We start from the raw sequence: 12,874 nt of genomic DNA on the forward strand, positions 1-12,874 counted from the left end.
ATCAAACGAAATGAAGTGATGACGTTTGTTGAATAATAAAGGATTATAATCCCTTATAATAGATTACAATTCAATAAAAATTGAAAAAAAAAAAGTTTTCAAAAAGCAATCAATTATAATCGATTATACTCGTTTATTATAATTTTTTATTGTTTCGAAAAAAAAAGTAAGATTAAAATCTATTTTTAATCGATTATAATCAATTTTTTTTGAAATTTATGAAGACTGACAATGAAAATCCATTATATTCTATTATTTTCTTTTTTTTATTGAGTACGTGAGTCTCTCAATGTTCGGATTGCCCTCTAAATACATGTATTTTTTTATTGCTTCTTATTTTTGAGGAATAAAAAGATTCAGTTTTGCGTCTATTAAAGACTCATTGTTTTTCATTTAGTACAGACAGTAGATCCGATTTTTTTTTGCGTTGCTTAGGCTAGTATTTTTCTCTAAACCGTTTGACCTCTCATCATCTTTCGCGTACTATCAGAGGCGAATCTAGGACTTTCTCGGGGGCTGATTTTCGAAAAAATTACTAGCCTATGATTTTCCAACCCTTTTTTTAGGTCAACCAATTTGATAACTTGATTTTGAAATTTTTGAATTAACAAGCCAAAAAAATGGTTTTTAGGCATATTTTTAGGCACTTTTTGAAAATCGCGCTTTTTGGCGCGTGAAAGCCTCAACTCCCCCCACCCCCCCCCCCCTCCTTCCAAATTAGTGAATATTGTCGACAAAGGCGTCTTTAGAAAAACTTTTGGGTAATTCAGCCCAAATATTAAGAAATGGGACCCTTTGGATCGGCTGAGTCCACCTCTCCCCCCTAAACCCGCTACTGCGTGCTAATACTTGATGCTGATTTTTAGTCAATAAACCCTCAAGATTTTACAAAGACATCTTTAGCGGCAATATGTATGATTTTTGTAGGGTATCGAGCTTTTGAAAATGCACTTCAAATATGCCTAACTCTCAGCAATTCAGTTGTAGTTTGCGATAAGCCAGATAGCAATTCAATGATAACGCATTGATGACTTAATCAAGTTTTTGATCCAATTACAAACTATTAAAACACTTGCTCTTGGGTAATTTTATGTAAACCATATTCTGCAATGTAAAATTATAGTTTTTGACAAAACTTTTTGTACTTAAAAACCAGTACCTGAGTTCAAAATCAAAAATATATATCACCTGCGATCACTTTAGTAAAGCTCTGGGGGTTTGAAATTGCCAATTTCTCCTGTTCTAGGAGTATTTTTTGCGCGCTTGTTAGAATTTGTAATGATGAGTGCATGAGTACGAACTATTTAAGCTTGACAAAAGTTTTGCACACAAAATCATTCCAACGAATTGGTCATATTAATCCCAAAAAAAATAACTAAACTTACAACACTTATTATTTGACATTGGCCGTTGGGTTTGGGTCTTTTCGGTTATACCCAATGAAAAGTCGAAGTCAATTTTATTACTCGATATTACTCAGAAATGCTGGTACTCAAATTGGTTCTGGCCAAAACGATGCCATTTCAGTTAATTTAGCCTCATATAGGTCCTTTTCCTTGTTTTTTTGCCGTTTTTTTCATATAAAGTTCACAAATATGATTCCAAATTGCCGTTTTTTATTCCAATGTTTGCAGTTTTCCGAGTTGATTCAAGGTTCTTGATATTAACTTCGTGTTGTCGCAGTAGTATAAACCCAGTTCTGCATTTCAAGTTTTTTTGTTCCATAAAATTAGCGTAAATTAAATTTCAAACTATGCCAGAAATAAATGAAATTAGTAGAGAACTGATAAAAGCGCGTAGTGCTGATACCGAAATGGTACCTTTCAAATCCCCAATTCTGATCATGAGAATACTTTTTTGCTTCCTTTGACTTCAAGATTTTTTTTCAGTCTGTTAATTAATCTGTAAAATTTTTCAAGTCTCTAAATTATACAGTTAAAATTTGACTAGAAAGTTTAAACATACCCGAGCAAAATTATTTTTCATCTGTTTTTCTGAAAAAAAGGAGAACAATAAACCTCATCAATTGTTAGTTCCTTGGAAAAGATACTCTAATAAATTATTGTTCCGACTTTTGTAACGAACGTAACGGAATATTTGTGATCGGGTCGAGTTTTTTTTTCTTCAAACAATTTTCGACTTTTTAACTAGCCATTTTTAACGGAATTTATAAATGTCATTCAAAATGTATTGTTGTCCTGAGCTTAAATTTGAAAAAAAAATTTCACCTGTGATCATTTTTTGTAAAATTATGGGGGTTTAAAGATTGCCATTTTGGCCAATTTTGGATATTTAACGAGCGATATATTTCGCGCTAACAACTCATAAGCGGAATTTAATCCGTCTTAGAAATCTTTCCAAATGGGTTGAAGAAAGCTTGATTGCCATAATTGATATGTTACTAGGAGCGAAATCTATCACTTTGTTCTTTATATGGCATGTGGGGGGATAATTTTCAAACATTTTTTTGTTGAATAGATCTTAACAGGCAGTCGGAACATTCGACCTGATACGAGCAGTCTTGTTGTCATTAACTATTACACCAAAAATCATTACAGCGAAGGAAAGTGCATCCAGATCGCTCTGCACAAAATTTTTTGTAATTTTTAGAGAGTAAAGAAATGATTCAACTATTAGACCTAGGAGAAACAAATTATTCTTCTGAATATGCATTATAATTTCGTCCGCAAGAAAACATTGCAGCAATTTTTAAGCCCCATAACTTAACGAAAAATGATCACAGGTGAATTATATTTTCAATTATAAGCTCATGACAACAATACTTTTTGAATGATTTTCAAAAATTCTGTCAAAAATAGCTAGCTAAGAAGTCAAACTTTGGCTGGAGAAAAAACCACCTCGAGCTCAAATATCCCGTAATCTTCGTTACTAAAGTTCAACAGTGGGTAATCTTTAAGCAAAACTTGTCAAAGAAACGAGTAGGTGTAATCAGTGAGTCGGAATAGTACGCCGACCAACGATCACTTTGCACAATTTAGGGGCGGATGGATACTACGAAGTGACAGTGCAGGGCATCAAGATGACTGCCTACTGTGTCATGGGAGAAGAGCCCGCCCTGACTTATGTCGACATTGTTGCAAATACAAGGGTTCACTCAGCCACCGGCCCAGGCGAGGTATAAATTATTCACAATCCTTTCAAAACATTCCACCTTCAACCATTGAAAACAGCTTGACTTCTCTTGGCAAACAAATTTGCGGTTTATTGTACTAAGCGAAATGTTGTCAAATTTCTTTAGCGAAAACTAGTCAAAAGCAATTAAACTGTAAAAAATTCCATGTCGAAACCTTCGCTCATTAAAGCATGGCCATTTGGCTGCTCTGGTTTGCAGTTTCTTTTCAAGTAAGTAGCAGATACATAATATGCTACTGTTAAGCTCCGTACAGTTTAAGACTCTTCTTTTGAATCAGAGGTAGAATTAATGAACAAGGAGGGGAACAGGCATTCCAACAAACATCCAAAGGGGGCGGTAAAAAAAGGTCGTTCAAACCATCTAAAAATGCTTTAAAATGGCATGCCTTTGATGCCTGTTTGTTTTAAGAATCTGACTAAAACGGTCGGGGTAGTATCTCGCTCAGATGCTTGATATTTTTCAAACTAGTCGAGCTTCAGGTTCTACCGTAGAAATGTCATGATTGCGCTCACCCCTCGTTTCACTGAAATTTTCGCCATCCGTATTTGCTGTTGCTTGGCATTTATGATTTTGGTATTCTGAGCAGTTCCACTTTTCAGTTGTTTTGTTCTTATGTTTAGGATAATACTCGTGGCCTGATAGTATTAATAATTAATTGTCTTTGGAAGAAAGAGTAAAATGGAAGGACGCTTTAAACATGGCTCAACGAATGGTTCAAATGCAAGGCAGTATGATTTCATGTAAATCTTTTAGAGGTCTTTCGTTGCCTTCAATTAGCAGCATCTAAGTTATCTCTGTTTTGTGCGCGTGAATGAGGGATTGGATTGTTTTTTTAGCTAATCGAAATGCAAACCTTTTTTGAGATTCTAAGTACATCAAATGGATTAAGAATGGCTTCTCAACTCTCAATTAGTATACTTAATTAGATTTCTACTGTTAATATTTAAGTACTTAAATTGAACCAACTTATCGGTATTAAAGAGGGGTTGTGGTGGGGTTACCTTCTTAGAGGATTATAAAGTAGGGTGCGCAAACATAGGGGGTTAAATAACGTGGGGTTGAAGAGTGGGACACCCTAAAAATAAACGAGACATTTTTGGTCCGCCCTTTTTCAGAAAAATTCTTTAACCGCCTTTTTTCTCAATACCATGACTTTTGGTTCGCTATATGAACAATTTAAAAAATAATATTTGGTTAACATTGAATTTTCTTCTCAAATTAGCTAGAGGGTATTATCTACTACTAATAAAATTAACTACAAACTGAGTCTTCATTAATCAATATAAATTATTGAAAAACGATTCTCAATTTAAAAGTACTTTTAACAAAAGTTTGCGTTAAATTATTCAATATAGAAGTTTTTATTGTTTCGACTTTCGATACGAAAGTAACGGAATATTTGTGCTCGGATGGTTTTTTTCTTCAGACAAGTTTCGACTTTTTGACTAGCCATTTTTGACGGAATTTCTTTATAAATATTTTGACGGAATTTCAAAAAGTATAACGTATTGTTGTCCTGAGCTTAAACTTGAAAAATATTTCACCTGTGATCATTTTTCATAAAGTTGCGGGGGTTTAAAGATTGCCATTGTGGCCAACTTGGGACAATTAACGTGCGATATATTTCGCGCTAAAAACTCATTAGCGGAGATTTAATCCATCTTAGAAATCCGTCTATCCAAATTGGTTCAAGAAAGCTTATTTCCCATAATTGACTTGTTACGAGCAGCGAAATCTATCCTTTTGTACTTTATATGGTGTGTGGGGTGATGATTTTCATAAAAAATTTCAAATTTTCGAATAAAAGTTTTTTCATTTTGTTTTATTGAATTTAATTTTTCAATGTTATTACTGCTGCATAAACCTGAAAGGCAGTCGGAACTTTCTGGGCTTCGCACTGATACGAGCAGTCTTGTTGTTGTTTATAGCCAAATATTTAAGGTACGGTAACAAATGTCTCGGGGCCTCAATACGGGCTTTAGCAGCCCAATTTGTAGGGATCCTTGTGAGTTCACACAAATTAGGTTGAAATAGCTAGCTTTTGCCTTAAATTTTCGATTAAAAGAGGCTTAGTACGATCGGTTCCTTAGTTATCAGGGAAATAATGGGCACCCAATGTCCCCCAAAGAGGAGCCCAATTTGTGATCATTCAGGTTCTTTTGCTAAAAATTGGGCTCATGGGGACCAACTGGAAAAGGGGATCAACAATTGGGCGCCATTTGCTGAAAATTCTGTGCAACCAGCACCCTGAATAGCACAAAAAGACCAAAATGGGGACCAATTGTGGGTCTTATGCACAAAAAAAACCCAAAACCAACATTTCTTATATCTTGAGCTAAAACTTTCGCGGTCGAATCTGATTTGCTACGAGTATCAGATGAAAATGGTAGCCAAAGCTACCAAATTGTGAAACTTTGTCAAAAATCACATTATTTTCATGTCACTTGGGAAGTTTTTAAAGACGATAAAAACTCAGTAAAATTGCTTCAGCAGAATAAAGGTTGGTAGTAGATGTTGGAGTTTAAGAGGTGGGGGGGGGGGGGTATGTGAATCTGGGAGACCCACATATTTTAAGATAGGAAATAGAAAATCCAGTCTCTAAGCTATATAATAAAAGTCAGTATAGATTCTAGAATGTATTAAGATGTGGAAAAAGTTTGTAAGATTTCACGGTTTGTGTGATGGTAAGAGAATGGTAAGAAAAACGATACTTTTTGGATTTTGTGTGGAAATGAAATGTCCAGTTTATTTGCAAAAATTTTGGAGCGCGTTATCAACCCGGTAAATATCAATGGTTAATTACGTGTGGGTTGTGGAATGAAGGTCTTGTAATTAGTTTTTTTGGTTCATGGTAAGTCATTGGTGAGAGTTCTTGGGGAACATTTTTTTATAGAAACCTTCAAAACACGTTACGATTCGATATAGTTTGAACTATTAACTACTTTATTAGATGATCAATTTTTCTAAAACAATGCTCTATTTCTGAAACTATGCTGAAACCTACTGAAACTTCACAAAAAATCGAAACTTTTGAGAAAAAATTAAAACACATAGAAAATATTTAAATCACTGTGTCGTACTTTAAGTTTACCGCAACTTTATAATAAAAAAACAACAAAATACTGCATTGTTTATAGGTTAAATACATGGCATCATAAGTTTATTAAATTGCATCAGCTCATCAGTTCAATGGTTTTGTATGAGTTCCATCGTCTTGAACGTGTCTTTTAGGATAAAAATAACTAAGTCCTTTCTGTGTTTGCTCATATGTAGCCACCCTATACTTTATGTTCTGAATCCTCTATTTGTAGATGTTAGCTTGATTGCTTCATCGAACACTCTCCTGTACTTTGACATGGGTCCGTTTCCAGAATCTTCTAAAACTCGTTTGCTTAAACCTTTTCTACTGAATTTGAATATATTTGACTTGTGTAGCAAGACATATTTCTGCGATGACAACAAACATAGCATTCATGTACATCTAAGTTGAAAAGTTTTGGCTCCCGTTTATCATGCTTTTTTTGCGTATTGCAACATGTTCGAGGGAAGAAATTAGATTTTGCATCTGCCTTGAATGAGTCTCCGCAGTCATTTTCCCTCATTTTTCCCAAGCAGCCTCTTATCTGGTTGGATACAGTCATATAAATTTTCTTCAGCAAGTGCTAAATAAGGTGAGTCTGTGTTCATCTCCAACTCTTCAAATTTCTTTACATCACAGTATTTGTCCAAAAAAATGTAACACAGCTCCAACATTCTCAGTTTTGCATACTGAAGTATGAAAAATCCAACAATGATGGGTTCTCTGTGCTCAATGGTTGATTTTTACATTTCAACCTCATAAAAGTCTTTCCCAAATGATTTTAGTTTTTTAAACAGTGATTCATTGATTGCTTTGTGAGTTTTTCATCGTTCAGATATTTTGTGATTGTATGCCTGAATATATCCATGATCTGATGTCACAAGAAGGAATTGACTGAAAATTTCATTGTTTCTGCTAAAACTCCTGACAAAGGGTTTTTATCTCCTTCTCCTCTAGAATCAGCCACTTACTGTACAAAAGAATTGCAAAATTTTTGAGGAAAGTACTAAACCAAACAGTAAATTTTGGTGCAATGCAAGCCAAATTCCATGCAAAATTTGAAGAGAGGGGTTAGAGAGAACATTTAAACCACACTGAACACAGCCAAAAAGTTACATCTTTTGTTTTTACTAAAAGGGAGTCTGTAGAAAGAGGTTTTTTGCAGGTAAAGTGGGTTCTGATATGATTTTTTATCTTGGTGTTTTCTTTAACTTCGTATCCTTTCTCTTTTATGTAGTCCAGTCTCTTATCATCCAACTCTCTCTCTCTCTCTCTCTTTATCTCTCTCTCTCTCTCTCTCTCTCTTTGTCTCTCTCTCTCTCTCTTTCTCTCTCTCTCTCTCTCTCTCTCTTTCTCTCTCTTTCTCCCTTTCATTATCTCGTTCAACATCCTGATCTGTTAAGGAGGGACAAATTTCTTGAAAAGAACAGAAGTGGAGGTAACATCACATGCTTCGAATACTGTTTTACAGTAGTGATCACAATAACCGTCCACTTTAAAACAGTCGATTTTCTTCTGTTTTCCAGATGTGAACAAGCTCTCAATTCAACATTCTGGTCTTGTTTCCTGGAAGAACGAAATGACCATATTCTAAAAGTTGAAAGATCGGTTATATCAAAGTCCCATCTCGTGTACAATATTGTTGGCATATCTTGACACATTAAGAAAGGGTAAAGCTGGCTTGTATCACTTCCAACGATCGATTTACATGTTATGATGAATTTTGATGAATGTTTCATCAACTACAGCTTTTCGGGTAAATACAATCGAACGACCACCGTTCATGTCTTCTCAAAGTTTTTCACACAAATTCTTTTCTTTTTCGGAAAACGGATAAAAATTGTAATTGATAGATTTGCAAACACATATTTTTGCTAGATTTGGAAGAATACATCCAAGTTGGAACATTTCTACCACCTTGATATGATCAAACTGAATCATTTTGTGCCTTGCTTCCAGGGTTGGAACAACCTCTTTGTTGTTGTACTACTGCAAATTCTTTGAACAAAGTCATTCTCTTTTTGTGCCAAGTCTCTTGAAAGTTATTTTAAATCATTAAACCAGATGAAAGTACAGTCCTGATTTGAAGCTTTTCCAGTCCCTGCTGCTCGTCAAGGCCACTCTTTCTCAGTTTCTCATAGTCCTTTAAGTCTTTGCCTAGAAAATTATTTTTTCTAAGTTTATTGAAAGGCTTCATAAGGTGACAATTCGGTAAAATCAAGTTTGTCTGGGTTATCAAACCATTCGGTTCTTCCAACCTCGGATTTTTTGAAAATTGGAGGAAAATTCGCAACTTTTGATTTGAGTTCATCGGGAACAACTAAGTCACACTAAGATCTATCTCTTATTTTTGCTAGAAAGGAGTCGCCAGAAAGAATTCCTTGGTAAAGAAAATTTGTTCTGACATGATTTTTAATCTTGTCATTGGTGTTAGAATTTTCCCACCACTCACTCTCCCACATTTCTTGAATTTTGTAACCTTTCTTTTTATTGTATTTTCGTCGCATATCATCTATCTCTCTTCTTGTTTCCTCACTCAATATCCTGTTCTGTTAAGTAGGGACGACCTTCTTGACAGGAACAGAAGTTGTAGTAGCATCCCAGTGCTTTGAATACTGTTTTACAGTGATCACAGTAACCATCAACATGAAAACATTTAATTTTTTTCTGTTTACCAAATGTGAAAAAACTCAATTTTACTTTCTGGTCTTTTTTCCTGGTGAAAAGACATGACCATATTCTCAAAGATGCGAGATCGCTTATGTCTAGCTTTAAATTACTGCATATTGGTGTCAAACTCCCATCTCGTCTACAGTCCTGTTGGCATATCTTGACCCATTGAGAAAGGGTAAAGCTGGCTTGCATCAATTCCAACGAGTGATTTTTATATATTTGATGAACACATGATGAAAGTTTCATCACCTAAAGCTTTTCACGTGAACACAATTGAAGGTCCACCAGTCATGCCTTTTCTAATTTTTTTCACAAAAATCTTTATCATTTCCGCAAAATGGATAAAAATTGCAATTTGAGTCTTTGTGTAGACATATGTTTGCTAGATTCGGAAGAGTACATCCAAGTTTTAACATATCGATTCCCTTGTAATGATAAAATTGAATCATTTTTTGCATTTTTTCCAGAGTTGGACTACGTCCTTATTATTGTACTACTGCGAAAAGTCTTTGAACACAGTCATTACGTTTTTCTTCTAAGTCTCTCATAAATAATTGTAATTATCCAAACCAATTCGATGCACAGTCTTGATTCGAAGCTTTTTCAGTTATTGTTGTTCATCAAGCCCATTCTTTCTCAATTTCACATAATCAATAAAGTCTTTGTCTAGAGGATTGCTGTTTCTAAGTTTACTGAAAAAGGCTTCATACGTTGGCAATTCGGGAAAATCAAGTTTGTAAGGGTTATTAAACCATTCTTAAGGGAAGAATCCGTTCGTTTTGCTAGCTTTTAAGGCTTTGAGAAAGGAGTCTAGGGTTGTTGATCCACCCAGAAACTTTATTATGTCGTACATCTCCAAATTTGATGGAAACGAAATCGTTCGCTTTTTTGATTACTGATGTTTCTTGTTCTAAATAGCGAATCAAATTAGGAATTAGGTAGGACCTGATGATATTCAAATATGATATAAAACAACTATTACAACCAAAAACAGTTAAAGTTTTTATATATCTCTCAGATGTTGTTTCAAATCAATGAGTCGGTTTTTCTGAACTCTCAAAAACTGGGATGACATATCTGCTTATACCGAGTCTTCAACGCATTCATCTTTGTTTCGAATTGGTTACTTGATTAATTTTACTTCGTTCGTTGAGCTCATTAAAAAAACTTTTCTTTCTTTCATTGACAGCTACTCCAACATTTTGGATTTTTTTCTGATTTCTCCCTTACTTTGATCAGCCAACAACTCGAGGTTGGTTACCAAATCAAAAACCAAGTTCTTTGGATCCTTGTTGTGCAAAAAGATGGGTTCATCAATCATATTGATGATACATAGACTTAAATTGGAACATGTTTTCCTATCCAAGTTGTAGTTTGTGTCTCTTTTAGTTCTTCTATAGGAACACAAATCGACTCAAAATCGAAAATTGCTAGACTATAAAACTTTTCAGAAACTGGAAGATTGAACTCTTCTAGCTTTTCATACAAGTTTTTTGAAGCTCATACACGTTCTTTGGGTAAAACATGCCTCACTCAATCTTTGAATCTCAGAAAATGTTTGTTGAGAAACTCAGATCTTTTGAAGAAAGTATAACAACCAGGACAGCGGAAACAATTGAAGAAGCTATCAATATCATTTGTATAAATTATCTGAATGTTCAAACTCATTAGTTTGGCTGTTTTTATCAAATATTCCAATACTTCTTTGATCTAGTACTCCTACATATTCACCTTCTTGGATATCGAAGTCGTATTTAAAGATATTTCTTTGCACAAAATCCCCGTCAGCAGGTAAGTCTTCTGCTGAAACTCCACGAAAATTTTTAGGATTTTAGCGAGAATTTGAATCGAAGCAGTAAGTATCTAGAAGTTTGAAAGCCGAAATCCTGGTGTCCGTTCATGTACATGGCCAATGCGCGGAAAGTCACACCTGATCTTTGTGTGTTTCCTTGTCTTTGTTCTAAAAGACAGATCGCTTGCGTATGTCGCAGTAAAGGTTCAGTTAAGAGATAATTCGGACATCGGAGATAATTCGGAGTAAAGCAGCAAAAATTGTAACCTTAGTAATCAACTTCAATCACCACCTCGTATTTGGACGTTCTGGGTACATTGCTCCTCAATATCAAAATTTTCTACGTTTCCATGGATTGTTATCAGTTCTGCTTTAGTACACAGCAAATGGGACTTTTCAAACAAATAATTGTTTTCATGGGCGTAGTCAACATATTCACCAGTCTCAATAGTTCGAAGAACAAACCCCATAGCAATGTTGATTTTACCGGCAAAATTGAGCTTGTTGAAGACTTCTTCAAGTTTCACATTAACCATTTTAGTATCTAACTTGGAGGTTTCAAAATTAAACACCTCATGTCTCCCGTTTGTCATATCCATATCCACTAAGAAAAATTGACAAGCACCAAGTTTCTCTTTCAATTTTTCATCATCTTCCTCCGCAATCTTGTTCAAATTGGCCACTGTATCACTAGGTTTCCGTTACTTAGCTCAGTTTTCCTTTAGCCGATTATTTTGGAGAGAGTAGTAACTTGGAAATTCTTGTTCACAAGTAGAACAAACTTTCGATTGCTGAGAACTTAGCTGGACACGCTTCTTGGCTAGATGATAGTTCATTTCTTGTTGATTAAAAATACAATACTTACAATCAGGACAAGAAACGACTCCTTAGAACAATTTTTCTTGAATCGAGCTGCGTGCTGATGAACATACATTTTCCCACAGTCGCTACACTTCATTTTCTCGATGCGGTTAAGGACAAGCATTATCTAAAATAATTAAACTTGGACTTTCAAACTGTTCCAAAAATGAACAATTTAAGTGCTAACTGATTAATTGAAGAAACTTACTTTTTTCTTTTCGCAAAATAACGAATTATAAAACTTGAAGTAAAATTCAATTGACTGCTTCTGATCGGAAAGCAAAATTAATGACTTAATCCAATAAAAGGAGCGTATTTATAAAAACAATGATGTCATCACCTACGCAATTCTCTTTTTATGGTCATGACATCATTCTTTGAATCAAATCGACGCCACCGCATACGCAAACTTCCTTCTATGGTAATGACGTCATCCACTAAATAAAAATGACGTTACCTCCCCAGCAAATTTCCTTTTATGGTAAGGACGTCATCGTCTAAGAAAACTTTCTTCCAAAATCTAGAGTTATCCAGAAGATATTTTAACCAATCAGAACTCGAGCAGTTTCTGGGTAAAAATTGAATTTCCTAGAGTTATCTTCCCTGTGATTTCCTCGGAAGTAGCTGTAGATTCTAATTTCTTCCGCAAATTTTTGGACCTTTAAGTTGTCCAAAATAGAGTTCTCTGACTAGGTAAATTCCTATTCAGAGAAATTAACCCAATCAAAGAGTTTACTCTTGAAATATCAAAGCTATAAAATTACTGCTGAATTACACTTGACTAGAAAAGAGTTTCTGTTTATTCTCGATAATATGAAATTAATCAAAAAGACCTAAATAATATCTTAAAAACACTTTTAAACCCCTACCCGATACCCAAATCCGTAAAAACTCCCCCAGCAATATTTTTGTTTCTTCATTTCTTTAAAGATTTTCGAAGTTCAAAATCCTGCATGATCAAGTTTGCAATAAGAATTCCAGAGATTCGCTTTGAAAAAATTATCCACTTTGAGCTATGTTTTCAAGTTTACATCAAAATCAAAAAAACTTGACAATTTACTCAAAAATTAGGAATTTCTCATGATTGCATGATAAAAATTCAATTGACTTGATAAAAAAAAATTGTGGAATTCGATTTTGTTTTATTTTTTTATGTTTTTTAACTTCAATTGGCAGTATTTCTTACTTTTACAGCAAACAAAAAACCCTTTATGGTCATTTATTATGGTCATCTAATATCGCTATTTGTTTTTGCGATTACTTTTGTGTCTTTTTTTGCTTATTTGGAAGATTTAAGTCCCTGAAAGGTGATTTT

At 34.4% G+C, this 12,874-nt stretch overlaps 2 protein-coding genes across 2 annotated transcripts in view; one reads left to right on the plus strand and one right to left on the minus strand.

Moving 5' to 3' along the window:
* Positions 1 to 12,874, minus strand: part of LOC134840599 (F-box/LRR-repeat protein 2-like) — a 382,029-nt gene that overhangs the window by 304,950 nt on the left and 64,205 nt on the right. The gene's annotated exons all lie outside the window — the stretch shown is intronic.
* LOC134840601 (uncharacterized) overlaps positions 3,041 to 12,874 on the plus strand; it is a 48,325-nt gene continuing 38,491 nt past the window's right edge. The window contains exon 1 of the mRNA XM_063856525.1: positions 3,041 to 3,136. Coding sequence (XP_063712595.1) covers positions 3,041 to 3,136 — 96 coding nt within the window. The remainder of the gene's footprint in view (positions 3,137 to 12,874) is intronic.

This window comes from Symsagittifera roscoffensis, chromosome 2 (assembly GCF_963678635.1).
Source record: "Symsagittifera roscoffensis chromosome 2, txSymRosc1.1, whole genome shotgun sequence".
Lineage (NCBI taxonomy): Eukaryota > Metazoa > Xenacoelomorpha > Acoela > Convolutidae > Symsagittifera > Symsagittifera roscoffensis.